The following is a 14,628-nucleotide window of genomic DNA, read 5'->3' as shown; positions in this document are numbered from 1 at the left end:
CATTCCCCGGTCCCACTATGGGAGGCCTATTTAAACTTGATTGACTAAAGCTTCATTGCCAGGTTAGGCAATGCTGAGGCAAGAGACCAAAGTCAGAGGGGGTATGTGCAACATTTCAACAATGGTAACGGGTTCATCACAGCGTCCAGCCCATTGGAACCCTGACTACAAATGCTGTCATACTTTTCCCGGGATGACTGGTGGAAGTCCTCCCCACAAAGTTTATGAATGCTCCAAGTAATCCCCTTAAGTCTGTTAAAAGTCATGCGAAGCTGAGGTTTATTCACAACAGGTAAAAATACAAAACCCTGACACTGCAAGCTGTCTGAGAAGAAACAATGAGGTATCCCATCCAGTATATCTACTATCCATAAGAATTTCAAGCTGGCTCCTAAGTGTCTGATTACTCCTGACCTTATGTTTTTTCTGGTTATTAATCAGTTTCTTGAGATGTTCCAAACCAGATAACCCCTTGTCAATAGAACAGACAATTATTTATACAATTAAAAGAATGCTTTGAAGAAGCTAAACTGAGGGTATAAAAAAAGCCGTAAAAGCAGCAAACACCGTGCTTCAAGAGAGAAATCTCTCTGACACCATCTACTGTTGTTCTCAAGACGCTGAAACAAACAGATAGGGCCACTTCTGGGTCCACCACCGAGTGCATGGAGGGAGGGCCCTGAGGCGCCCCCCCCCCCCCCCCAAGCTGGGGCTGCTGAGCTCCGCCCCCCACCTCACCTGGGCAGCGCCTGCCCCTGCCCCCTCCCTCACTGTCGGGGCCATTCATCTGCACCCCCATGCTCTTTTTCTCCCCCACTCTCCCCTTCCACAACACCAGACTTACCAGCTGGAAGCAGCTGTATCAGAAATCGGATCAGTATTGGCCGATATGCCTCCTTAAATATCTGCTATCAGTATTGGCCCCAAAAATCTCTACTGGTGCACCCCTAAATTAGAGGAGGTTAACATGGATAATTTTTCTAACAATACTTACATGCCTAATTGTATGCTTGAATAAGATGTGGCCATAAGTGCTAATCTATGATGACTTTCATAAAGATGCTTTATGTTAGGGTTGAACCAGTAAAGATTTTTTGGCCAATACCAATGGCCAATTATTAACCAGCCATATTGGCCAGTACTGATTTGATAGCTGATATGCAGCCCAGCAGCTTGGAAAGCATCATGCAGCAGGTAACTCTGTGGGGGGTGTTGCAGAAGGGGCAAGGGGGGGCTGGGGCTGGGGCAAGAGCTGCCTAGTTGGGGCAGGGCAGGGTAGGGTAGGGCACAGAACGGAGCCATAGGGGCAGCTTGTCCAGGGGCTGCAGGGGGGACAGCTCCCCACTGCTGCACACACTCCCAGGGGGGCAGGGGGAGCACATGCACCCCAGATTTGTGCACAGGGCGAGGGTGGGCTGCGCCAGCCTCTTCCTGATGGCGGGGCTGGGCCACAGCTGTGCTCAGAGCAGGCAGGGGGCAAAGTGAGTGTTAGCGGTGCTAGAAGGGGTGGAAACAGGGGGAGGGGGTTATGCCAAATTTTGGAGAGGCCATAGCTCAACCCATAGCAACCTCTCCCAGCGCCGCCACCGCCTGCCTCACCCCAGCCCTGAGCACAGCCCACCACCTCCACCATAAAGAGACTGGTGCAGCTCCTGGCCCTGACCTCACAGCCCACCTTCACCCTACACAGAAATCCAGGGGCACATGCACACAGTGGTGGTGATTTGCACCCCCGTCCCAGACGAGCCACCCACAGCTCTGTCCCACACCCCGCCCCAGCTGAGCAGTGCTTCCTCCATTCCCTCCCCCTCACTGTGGGGGCCTCAATCTGCCCCTCTCACACCCCTTCCCTGCTTCATGCCCCTTTCCCCCACAGACTTACCAGCTGGACACTGCTCTCCAAGCTGCCAGGCTGCATTCCTGGCTGCGAGCATGCACACAGCAATTACTGGTGACATTATCAGGCGCACTAGCCAAAAAAAGCCAATTGCTGATAATGTCATTTTTCCTTTTATTGGTGCCAATCCAATGTGGACCAATATATCAGTGCACCTCTACTTTATATAGTGAAGTTTAACCTTGTTTTGTATCAATGTTTTTATGCTTTTCTGTATTTTCTGAAAGGCCGATTCTCAGATCTACTAAAATACTTAGATATATTTACTAAATATGGTCCTTTTTTTGCTAGTCAGGAGAACACACTTATCTATACATTTCATTTAAGGTGCATGTCAAACATATGGTCCACAGGAGCCTTATGACCCTGCCCACTGGTTCCTGGACTGACCCTACATGCCAGCCCCAGCCCCACGTGCTACATGTGACATGTGAGCTTTACAAGTGGTTCTCAACCTTTTTTGTCCAACACCCATTTGTAAATATCGATGGCCAGTCCCAACCCAATGCCCCTCTCTCCTGTGCCGCTGCCCCCCTGCTCAAGGCAAGATCATCCCACAAGAAACCATCCCAGGCAAGCGTCTGTCCGACCTGCCCTTTGAAACTTCCAAGTATTGAGATTCCACAGGCTAAGTAGCCTGCTCCAACACTTGGTCATCCTTGTAGTCAGAAAGTTTATCCTCATCTCCAACCTACATATCCTCTGCTACAGTTTGAAGAAAACATTACCCCTAGTTCTGTCCCCTACAGCCACCCAGAGCCCATCTCTGTCCTTTCTATAATATTAAAAAAAATCATGTTTCACATATCTGAAGACTTATCAAACCCCACTTCAGTCTTCTCTTCCCCTAGGAATAGCCTAGCTCTTTCAACCTTTCCTCACAAATCTTGCTTCCCAGGCCTCTAATCATTTGTATTGCTCTCCACTGGACACTTTCCAATTTTTCCACATCTTCCTTGAAATTTGGGGCCCAACATGGGATATAAGACTCCAGGTGAGGCCTCATGAGTACCAAATACAGCAAACGAATCACTTCCCTTGATTTGCAAGTGACATTCCTTTTAATACAGTCTAGTATGCTGTTGGCCTTCTTTTGCAGTAAGAGCACACTGTTGACTTATACTCAGCTGATGGTCTGCTTGAATCCCCAGGTCCTCTTCTGCAGTACTGCAGCCTAGCCCATCATTCCCCATTCTGTATTTGGGTATTCAATGACTGTGTCCCAAGTGCAGGACTTTGTACTACTCCTTGTTGAATTTCATGTGGTTGATTGTAGACCATTTTTTCCAGTCTAATCAGGTCATCCTGAATCCTAGTCCTACCCTCCAGAGTCTGCAAATCGACCCTACTTGGCATCATACATTTGTTACTTGCGAGCTCAATCCCATCACCCAAATATTAATTTCCTCCTCCAATAGTAAACAATGACAGACCCAGAACAAACCCTTCAGAAGCCCCCTGATTGATGTACTGGATACATAAAGAAAAATGTTTGATCCTATTTTGTATTTAGAACTGCTTATTCCCTATACTAATAAGATTGTACTGACTGTTTCTGGCCACCAAGACTTCAGACCTTTCAAAGCTGACCCTTTGCAACCTAGCTTTTACTTATATATTGAAAAAGAAGAAAATAAGCTTTCCTACATTTTCAACATACCAACTGGTTTCTCAACTTTAAAAGATCTTAGTCATTGAATTGCACTAACTGCATAAATTAGAGATCAAGAAAATGTTCTCTCTTTAAAACCCACCTGGTTTAGCATTTTAGCAGATTTTTGTTCCCATTACTTAGCTAGTAAATTGAAGTTCACTGTCCTGATTTTCAAGGATTAACAACTAACTTTATTTACATCTGTTTGAATAAGGCACAAAACAATCACGTTTGCCATAATTTAAAAATACATTAAAATATTAATTTTAAAGAATTAATTTATAATGTATTTCTAACAACAAAGCCACATTTAATTTTTGCCCAAGCATTCTAAGCAGGTTTAAAAATTTTTTTTTAAATAAATAAAAACCAAACAAACCAGTTTGTTCAGAAAGACCTTCCTACCATATAGTTAACACCAGTTAGTAGGGCTTTAGCTTTAGCCTCCAATTAGTTTGTGGATTGATTATTTAATTATTCTATACTCTACCCAGTACTGAAGTTCAGTTAATGAATGTACAAATTCCTAGTTTACCCTTTTTAGCAACTACTATCAGAATTTGACTGGCAGCCCTTTAATACTTTAAAGTTTCTCCAGGCCTTTAAGATGCATTAAAAATTAACATTAGAGGTTCATACCCTTCCTCATTTAGTACCTTAAAGAAACCTGCATATAAGGCATTGCACCGCTTGTTGATTTGAAAGTGTTCAATTATGACAGATGGTGTCTCACCATCATTCAGTATGAGGGTAAGCTTCGTATTCCATCCTCAGTATGATCTGGGGAAGGATACGTACCTCTCATTTCATCCCAAATACTGAACTGAAATATCTACATTTCTGTTTTTCCTGTAACCCTGTTAATAAGGAAGAGTTCGAAAACTAGTACAGTAGTGCCTGATAGGTGGTATACTAGATTTTGCTAACTGCAAGGGGAACAGAACCCTAAAGCAGGAGATCTTTATGAAAGGGTTATTTCCAATCTGCAAAATTCAATTACAAAAAATTATATCAAGAGCATATATACCATCCAAGTGAAGAATTAAATTATTGCCTGTTCCATTTTATCTGAAGTCACTAGCATGGGAGGAAAGCGTTACTGTTACAGTAAGAATAATATACAGTTGAAGAGATCAAAAAGTCCATTTGTTGTTTTTCTTTTTAAGGAGCCATCATGTTACAGAAGTCTGGAGAACAAAGAAATCTAGGTGTAAGGGGAAGAATGGAATCAGAATCAACACTGGTCCTTATGGCAGGCAGCAGGCTGCTCCAGGGGGCACCAAAATCCTGACCTGCAAATTGATCCAACTAATTTGTCAATCAAATGTTTAATAAAGTGCCTCAATTATCTCACTAAACAAGCTAGTTTAAATAGATGAACAAGGTTTTTGTTCCCTCTTAATCCAACATTGTAGCTTTAGGCAATGATTTTTAGAATTTCTCTCCACGTCCTTTTGTAAACTGGAGAACACTGCCTTTTTCTTTTTTTTTTGCACAAGTTTTTCACCCTGGGATTTCCCAGGGTCAACCCCTCCAACACACATACATACTACTATCTTGCAGTGCAGAGAACAGCTGAATGCATGGTAAGTGGCACCACAGGCATGTCTGCGGCACCACATACCACAGTCAGCCACGCTCATCTGGATGCGGCCATTGTGGCTGTTTGGGGTTCTTTCCAAAAAGCAGTATCGCTCTATTACTTTTCCATAGTGAAAAATAATTGAAAGCTAAGAGCTGACACCAAAGGGTGTTTTGAGTCCAAAAAAGACTGAGAACCACTCATTTAAAGTTCAATGTGAAACACAGGTTTCTTCCAAGAAAAGGCCAAACCAAATGGATCAATGTTAAAGATATAAGCAAAGGTTTTATCAATTTGTGACTTGAGAAGTGCTCCTGTACCTGTCCCTAGTCCCTCTAAGCTTAATGCCAAAACTCCCATTGACTTTAGTAAAGCAAGCTTGAACCCAAAAAGTTTGACTGCTGATGATAAACTCTTGTTTCCCTACAGGTAAAGGCAGCTTATTTACCAACTGTAAAACAAGCAATTATGGGAAAAATAATTACTTAGAAACCTTGGGGGAAAAAGTTCTCTGATCAAGTCACCTGTGCAAAAACCACTTTTCAGCTCTTTTCCAGCAGTGACCAAAGACTTCTCTTTTATAAAGAAACACTTGAGATGAGGAAGAGTGGTGACATGTGCTATGAAGTATTAGCCATACAATAAAACAGAAGAGTTTTGAAGGCACAGAAAAATATAATATTACCTCACTGAGCCACTTATACTTTTACCACTTCTGAATGAGTTTGGTATTCATTTTCTTTATAAAAGGATACCTGTTTCAAGCCTCACTCATCCATGCAAGGGCCGCCAGCAAGCCCCATCAGTACAGTTATCAATCCAACAATTAGAAACCAAGTACAGCCGCTCAAAAACGCTATTCAGCTTTTCACTTAAATATAGCAAAACATAAAAAAAACTTTAAGATTAATCTTAATTAACACTCAAAGCTCTCACCTAATGTAGCTTACATGAATTAACAACATCTAACAAACTTTTATCAGATATAAAATGGGACTGAAGGTTTTCTCCTTCTTAATAAATACAATTCTTACTACGGTATCTGAAGCCCTAAAATCCAGACTGCACAACACTATCAAAGAAGCCCAAAAGAGATCAGATAATCATATGGGATCACTATCATCCCAGGAAGCATAGTAACAGCTTGATAACATTGTCCTTACTATTTAAACTTTGGATACTGAGGAAAGCAGACAGAGGCACTATGCTCTGGGACAATTTGAAAATACATTCTAGTAAGAACAAACAATTCAACCATATGCTTCAGAGCGATTAGACATGTTTACCTCTAACAACAAGCCTAAACAAAAACCCTTAAGTCTTGCAGATGCTGTTCCTAGTTACTTTACAGAATAACAAAACTCAGAATAGAAAGCAAAACTGACTATGCTGGGGAAGACCAGCTCCAGGAGCAGCTTTCCCCATGCACGCTGGTGTTAGGAGCAGTATAAAGCTATGTACAGATGTTCAAATTTCTATCAGGAAAATGACTATTCTAATAGAAAACAAAAGCAAGCAGACATTCAAGTTGTGTCCTGGAGCAGAAAAGGGGGGCAAGATGCTGCAGGAGAAACAAGCAGAGCTAAACACACTGCAGCACAAAATCATGCAGGATGTGGAGACTTGGTGGAACTCCAGATACCCAATGCTCAAAAGGCTGGTGGAGCAACAGAAGGCCATCCATGAGATGGCCTTACTTGGGGAGATCAGGATCAGCAGCCCCCTGAACAGAGCTGAGTGGTATACCATCTCCCAGATCTTGGTGGTCCTCAAGCCCTTCCTTGAGGCCACTGAGACCCTTAGCACTGGCAAAGCCCTCCTTAGCCAGGTGATCCCCATAGTGAGGGAACTTGAGATCCAAATGGAGAAGTTCCAGGGCATCAGTGCTGCTGGCTGGGGCAGTCCACTGGTCACCAGATGTGCAGGCACTGGCTAAGCGGATGAAGGAGGGCATCAGGAGATGGCTGGATCCCTTGGGGTCCAGTATGGTCCACGTGCTGGCAGGCATGTGTGACCCAAGGGTGAAGGGGAGCATGTGCACCAGCAGCACCAAAACCCTCAATCGCTGGACGCAGGTGCTGGTCAACAAAGTCAGGGAGGCTAACGGGCAGAGACAAAGGGATGTGGAAGAAGGGGATCCACTGTCCTGTGCCAGCACTCCCAGCACCAGCAATGCCACCAGCACCAGCCAGTCTTCTCCACGCCAGCCACTCACTGCCAATGTGGGCCAAGGGCATGGCTTCAATGCTGGGGTCCAAATGCACCAGACCCCAGCCTCGAGCAAGTAACGCCAAGGCTTCAGTGGCTACCTATCCTCGCCAAGGATATGGAGCCACTGGACTGTGACCCCTTGGCCTACTGAGAAAGCTGCAGCCAGATGTGGCAGGATCTGGCCATGGTTGCCTGGCAACACTGGTCCTGTACACCCAGTGTTCCTAGGGAGAGGGTGTTCAGCATTGCTAGGGATGTTGTGACACCCCACCACACCTAAGTGGATCCTGCTTTGGTGGAGCAGCTGGTGTTCTTGAAGGTGAGCCTCCCACTGCTGGGGTTCCATCTGCACCAATTTCCTTTTTTGAGTTTCTGTCAACTCAGTCTGTCTGCTGGGGTTCTCATGGTGGTGGAGCCTCATTGCCCATTCTAGGGCCAGGGGACAAGCTACTGGTGGACCGCTGGGCCTCTGGTGTACGGGGAGGCTCAGGTCTTCTCTCTCCCACCCTCATGAGGTGGCATCGCTCTCCAGTGTTATCCATTGGTGCCGGGGGCAGCCAGGCCCTTGCAGCCCCAGGCTCCACAGCTGCTTTTGAACTCTGGTGGCTCCTACTGGCAGGAGGCCGGGGGCTGCCGGGGAAAGGCTTGTCCAGCACTGGGGAGTACCCCCCTGCTGCGGGGGTGGCATGAGCTGGCGGGGATGTGGCATAGGGTGCTGAAAGCCTGGGGAGGAGGTGCAGTTATTTATATAGCACACCTGAGGCTTGGATAGCAATTGCCCAGATGCCTTTCCCCACAGGAGGCCCTGGTGAGCACTGCCATCCTGGTTGGGAGGCCCAGCCCTCCCCTGCACTGCAGTATCCAGTATCTTGCCCCGGGACAGGTGGGGAGGCTCCGCCAGGAGCAGGATTGGGCCCATGGCCACATCTTTACTCCTAATCCTTGCACCCCACTGGTGTGGGCCCCACGCTCTCTCAGCGCAGTTTTTTTCTCCTGCCCTGGCAGGGGGTTGGACTTGAAGATCTATAAGGTCCCTTCCGACCCTACTTCTATGATTCTGTGAAGGTACAATGACAAAATGCATCAATATAGCTTCTGTAAATAAAATCCAAACACGTTATATTTTAATTTTCTTTTGATGCTTTACTATTGGGGTAACTACATAAAGGTCATCAGTGACTTGGATGACGGGGTAGATGTAGTGAGAACTCTCATGATTCTTCCCTGAAAGAGAATGGGCCCACTCCTGGGCTGATTTCAGAGGAGGGCAGGGACAGGGAGGGAACACTTAGCTGCCATGGCAAGTCTCTGGGGGAGCCTTGCCATAGGGGCACAGCAGCTGGCTTCATCCCTCTTGGCTCCTGGTCAGTTGGTCACAGAAGGGAAACTGATGGAGCTGGGAGCCAGGCTTGGGGAGAGCTTCTCATGCTTCTGCATGAGCTTTTGGCCCCTCAGATTTCTAAGGTGCTCCCCCCACTGTTCAGCTGAGTAGTAGGGGTCGGGGACAAAAGGAAGCTGGAGGGGCTGGGAGGCAGGCTTGGAAGCTTTTCCTAAGCCCAGTGAAAATGGAAATGGAGACATCAGGAGGTGAGTGATAGGCCGGAGGGGGAGGGAGAGTGGGGAAAGTGGGATGTAGCAGTATGGGTAAAAGTGCAGAGGTACCTGGTGAGTCAGATGTCCAGCTGGCTGCAGTGTGCCAGAATTCCACTGTGTATATTGAGTTCATGAGTTTCTGTACCTACCACCTAGGGGGCTGATGAAGTGAAGTTCATAATCCGGGCTGTGAAAAGTGGTTTGTGATTTGTTCCCTCTCAGGATCAGGCCTGACAGACTGGAGACAGAGTTGTAGTTTTTTTGCTGAGGAATGTGCTTCCACAGGTAGTTGGGTATTGTTGTCTTTGATTAGATTCTGGCATGCAGTTTGTGGGGGTACTCGAGATGGTTGGCAGGTTTTGTGCTTTGAGCTGTAGGAAGTTGGCTTCAGTTCTGGTGATGAGGTTAGGTGCTTGTTTGAATGTACAAACCATTTTTCAGAGCTGGGCCTATGAGCTGCACTCCTTCAGTCTCCTAGGTGGTAGATACAGAAACTCATGGACTCAATATACACAGTGGAATTCTGGCACACTGCAGCCAGCTGGACATCTGACTCACCAGGTACCTCTGCACTTTTACCCATACTGCTACATCCCACTTTCCCCACTCTCCCTCCCCCTCTGGCCTATCACTCACCTCCTGATGTCTCCATTTCCATTTTCACTGGGCTTAGGAAAAGCTTCCAAGCCTGCCTCCCAGCCCCTCCAGCTTCCTTTTGTCCCCGACCTCTACTACTCAGCTGAACAGTGGGGGGAGCACCTTAGAAATCTGAGGGGCCAAAAGCTCATGCAGAAGCATGAGAAGCTCTCCCCAAGCCTGGCTCCCAGCTCCATCAGTTTCCCTTCTGTGACCAACTGACCAGGAGCCAAGAGGGATGAAGCCAGCTGCTGTGCCCCTATGGCAAGGCTCCCCCAGAGACTTGCCATGGCAGCTAAGTGTTCCCTCCCTGTCCCTGCCCTCCTCTGAAATCAGCCCAGGAGTGGGCCCATTCTCTTTCAGGGAAGAATCATGAGAGTTCTCACTACATGAGAATGCCCCCTACCCTCCTGCCAATAATCAATGGACTGGGGAGGGGGGTGGAAAAGAGAACATTTCCCATGGCTAGAACTCTGTCAGAACCATCTGTGCCAACAGCCGCTTGACTGCCCACCCCCTTCCAAGGCACAGGAGGGCATCCTGTGGGCTCCACTAAAGGTAAGGATGACTCAGCAAGCAGCCTTCTAGTGTCCCAATGGCCAGAAAGCCAGCCTTTAAAAGGTCTCCAGCCATCAAGCTAGAGGAACACCTGTACAGTCCACCAACTGGACTATTTTTCTACAAGAAGAAATTTCTACCAGTAGAAATAAATACCTTTATGTAGTTACCCCAATAGTAAAGCATCAAAAGAAAATTAAAATATAACGTGTTTGGATTTTATTTACAGAAGCTATATTGATGCATTTTGTCATTGTACCTTCACAGAATCATAGAAGTAGGGTCGGAAGGGACCTTATAGATCTTCAAGTCCAACCCCCTGCCAGGGCAGGAGAAAAAAACTGCGCTGAGAGAGCGTGGGGCCCACACCAGTGGGGTGCAAGGATTAGGAGTAAAGATGTGGCCATGGGCCCAAACCTGCTCCTGGCAGAGCCTCCCCACCTGTCCCAGGGCAAGATACTGGATACTGCAGTGCAGGGGAGGGCTGGGCCTCCCAACCAGGATGGCAGTGCTCACCAGGGCCTCCTGTGGGGAAAGGCATCTGGGCAATTGCTATCCAAGCCTCAGGTGTGCTATATAAATAACTGCACCTCCTCCCCAGGCTTTCAGCACCCTATGCCACATCCCCGCCAGCTCATACCACCCCCGCAGCAGGGGGGTACTCCCCAGTGCTGGACAAGCCTTTCCCCGGCAGCCCCCGGCCTCCTGCCAGTAGGAGCCACCAGAGTTCAAAAGCAGCTGTGGAGCCTGGGGCTGCAAGGGCCTGGCTGCCCCCGGCACCAATGGATAACACTGGAGAGCGATGCCACCTCATGAGGGTGGGAGAGAGAAGACCTGAGCCTCCCCGTACACCAGAGGCCCAGCGGTCCACCAGTAGCTTGTCCCCTGGCCCTAGAATGGGCAATGAGGCTCCACCACCATGAGCAGGATTGGGCCCGCAAGTGCTTTTGAGTTCTGGGGGTTCTTGTGGCTGCCAGGAATCTGGGGGCTGTCCAGGAAGGGCCTGGCCAGCCCAGGGGGCAGTATGGGAGGGAACAACCAAGGCAGCTGGGGGTGGCACAAGCCAGTAGGGACCCAGTACACAGTGCCAGAAGCCCAGGAAGGCTCCCCCAAAGTTGGATCTGAGTAGATGCACCAAGGTGCTCAGGCTCTGAGCTATTGCAGAGAGGGGGCAGGTGCTGACTGGCTCAGGGGGAAGTGCACAGGGGGTTCCCATGCACACTTCATATACCCTAAAACCCTTCCCATAAACCCCACAGCCTCACCTTATCTACAGCTCCCCACAAATCCCGCACCCAGACACCCATACCCCACCCCGACACCCCTGCATACCCTACACATTATAAAAGAGTAAGACTGCATTTTGAGTTATTATCCAAGGACTTCATATACAGCATAAATACACACAAGCCAGGACAAAAATATTTTTTCAATTAAAATTAAAATATATTATGGGTATTTAATTTTTAGTACATAATTTAGGGTTTTTCCCAGTTCTAGGATAGCAAACCCTCTTCTCCAAAAGGAGTACTTCCAGGGCCAAGGGGAGGGACTTCCATTGGCAAGTCAGAGGTTAGGGGCGGGACTTCCAATCCCTAGATGGTGATGAGGGGCCAGGGTTCCTGTCAAGGGGTGGGGCTACCCATGCAGCCCTCAACAGCTTGCCCAAACTATGTAAGTGGCCCTCCGCTCCAAATAATTGCCCATCCCTGGGATAGAGCAACCACCTACAAAAGTATGTGACTAGCTAGGCTGCAGTACTGCAGACAAAAGATCTGGCCATTATTAATGGACTGCAAGCTGAATATAAACCAACACTGTGTTCTTGCTGCAAAAATTGCCAATTGAATACTGGGCTGTATTAACAGGAAAAGTGACACTTCCACTCTGTTGAGCACTAGCAAAGCCATACCCAGAGTACTATCCAGTTTGGAGCACCACACTTCAAAACAAGATGTGAGCAAACTAGAAAGAGTTCACCAGGGAGCAACAAAAAGGGTGACTGACAAGAAAAGGTTAGAAGAACTGGGATTCTTTAAATGTGGTGAAGAGAAGATGGGGGCAATACTGAAAAGGTGATTACAGAGGATGGTAGTTGATTAGCTTCTATAGGCATCGATAGGACAAGAAAAGGTCATAAACAGCAACAAAAGAAGTTTAGGTTGGATATTAGAAGGAACTTTCTAACTATGAGGGCAATTAAGTACTGGGACAGATTAAAGAAACTGTACCATCTCTATCCTTGGAAGTGTTTGAAAGCAAACTGGACTTCAGTCCCTTCGAAAGGTTTAGACAGAAATGAGCCTGCCATGAGCCAGGAATTGGAATAGATAACCTCCTGAGGTCTCTTCCTGTCCTACTTTTCTATTATTCATTTTTTAAAAAATAAGAGAATTTTTAAAAAAGGAAGAAAAATGTGAATACTTATAGCTTTAGGCATTATTAAATTCATATGTATTTAGGCATTATTTAGTATTTAGATTAGTAATCTCCATGCAAAGTTAAAATAATCCCCTAAACATACTCACAAACCTCTTAAGTGTTCCCATTTTCCCCATTTTAAAAAGGAGAAAAACAAGAACTTTTGTATGTGGATTGAACACTATTTACTTGCATAGCACATGCACCCTTTTTCCCCCAGAAAAAAAAACAGCACTCCAAAATTGGGATGCATCTTAAGTGGGGAGGTTGATTTTTGTTTTTCCACTGGAACAGAAATGTAGAAGAACAGAAATATGGGGACACTGTACTCTCATGGCAGCCAAAATGAATCTCAATTCTCTCTGGCACAACAAGAAGAATGGGCAAAGTCCAGTGTTAACCATCCATCTCACAACAGCTAATGAACGGGTAGTAGCTATATTGGATACTCAGCCAAAAGCTGCTACAAATTCCTTATCAGCTGCGAGAGATAACACTGAAATACTCAGTAATACTGAGTAAACCTGAAATACTCAGCAGGGTTCACTCAGAGCAAGTGAGCTGATGTTTCCAATCAACCACGACTCAGGAAAAAAAATAATCTACGTTTTCCCCTATACATTCTGCTCTCCAAAAGTAAGGTACATGTTTTATTTGGGAGGGGTGAGATGGGGTGACATGCAAGAAAACATGTTCTTTTCCATCATGAAACTCCTACTGCCATCATAGGATCTTTCTTTAGCATCCTTTATAGAAAACTAAGAAGTTGTATTAATATGATTAATAAAATTTGTGAGAAATCTTTTATTTACGAGTAAACAATGGAGAACACATTAAAAGTGATGCAATGAGAATTACAACTTTTCCCCTTAGGGTTTGTTTCTGCAAACAATAGGATCAGCATGCTTTGGGGGGGGGGGAGGGCAGGAGGGGATGGGGGGGGAGATCCAGACAGAACAAGACAGAGAGAACACGAGAGAGAGAGAGAGAGAGAGAGAGAGAGAGAGAGAGAGAGAGAGAGAGAGAGAGAACAAGAAAACTTTTCTGCCCTCTAGAAATAAAGCATACTCAGTGGAACTGAAGTATTTAAAGGTTAGAACATTTTAATGTTAACAGAAAGTGACATGCTATGCAGTTATAAGAAATATGAACATTTTAAAATGTTTTCAAATTTCATTCATTTAAAACCCTCCAGATTTTAAATAAGAATTCTAATACTCACTTGTGCATATTTTCCACTCCTATTATGATCATGATAAAGTAAGAAATTCCACTTTGTATAACAAAATGTAAGGCATACCTGGGGAGAGGGGGGTGGGGGAAAAAAAAAAGTATAAATAGTCACTTCTAGGCATTCATTTTCCATTAGCAAAAATCCAGTACTGGTATATATTTTTTATCTAAAATAAAAGGTGGGCTTTTGTATGTACTTAAAGTTTACACCTAAAATTCCTTTTTGGTTAAATAAATGAAAGAATAATTGAACGTTTGCCCTTCATAATACCTGGGCATTTGACCAATAAAAAATAAACTGACTAGCCAAATAATGTCAAAACTAGTTTAAGTATTTTAAAGTATTACTCTACTAGAACAGTAAGAAAACAAAAGGCTACAAAACCTCCAACCACTTAGATACTTTACTGAATTATGTTCTAAACTCAAAATGAAACACAATTACCTGAAATTTTAAAATTATATTATTATAATGCATATTTTATAATAGTATAACATATGATAAGCAATTTACTGTTTTAGCAGCATACATTAGTATTTACATTTGAATGTTACTGAATATTAAAGAGATGCAACAAAATTAAATTTTAAAAAAATTAAATGCAGGTAGATAATAGGTCACTTCATCAAATCATTTATCTTTGCAATGCCCTCTTTATAACCAATGCTTTATTTATGTCACTGTCACTACCAAATTCATCAGTACATCTGTCTGCTTCATCATCTTGCATAATCAGCTGTTCATCTGACATTTTCTTCTTCAGTCCAGAAACAAATACTTGACAATCAATCACAAACTCTACAAAATGGTAGAGGTCTTCAATCTATTTCTGGTTTTTGAAT

General features: G+C 45.2%; 1 protein-coding gene across 1 annotated transcript in view; it reads right to left on the bottom strand.

The window, feature by feature from the left end:
• MBOAT2 (membrane bound glycerophospholipid O-acyltransferase 2) overlaps positions 1 to 14,628 on the bottom strand; it is a 216,005-nt gene that overhangs the window by 161,800 nt on the left and 39,577 nt on the right. Inside the window, exon 3 of the mRNA XM_090032473.1 lies at positions 13,775 to 13,852. Coding sequence (XP_089888599.1) covers positions 13,775 to 13,852 — 78 coding nt within the window. The remainder of the gene's footprint in view (positions 1 to 13,774; positions 13,853 to 14,628) is intronic.

The sequence above is a fragment of the Crocodylus siamensis genome, chromosome 1 (assembly GCF_052110815.1).
Source record: "Crocodylus siamensis isolate JL-2025a chromosome 1, ASM5211081v1, whole genome shotgun sequence".
NCBI classification, from domain to species: domain Eukaryota; kingdom Metazoa; phylum Chordata; order Crocodylia; family Crocodylidae; genus Crocodylus; species Crocodylus siamensis.
The sequence above is the reverse complement of the archived record's forward strand: the minus strand, read 5'-3'. Positions and strand labels throughout refer to the sequence as shown.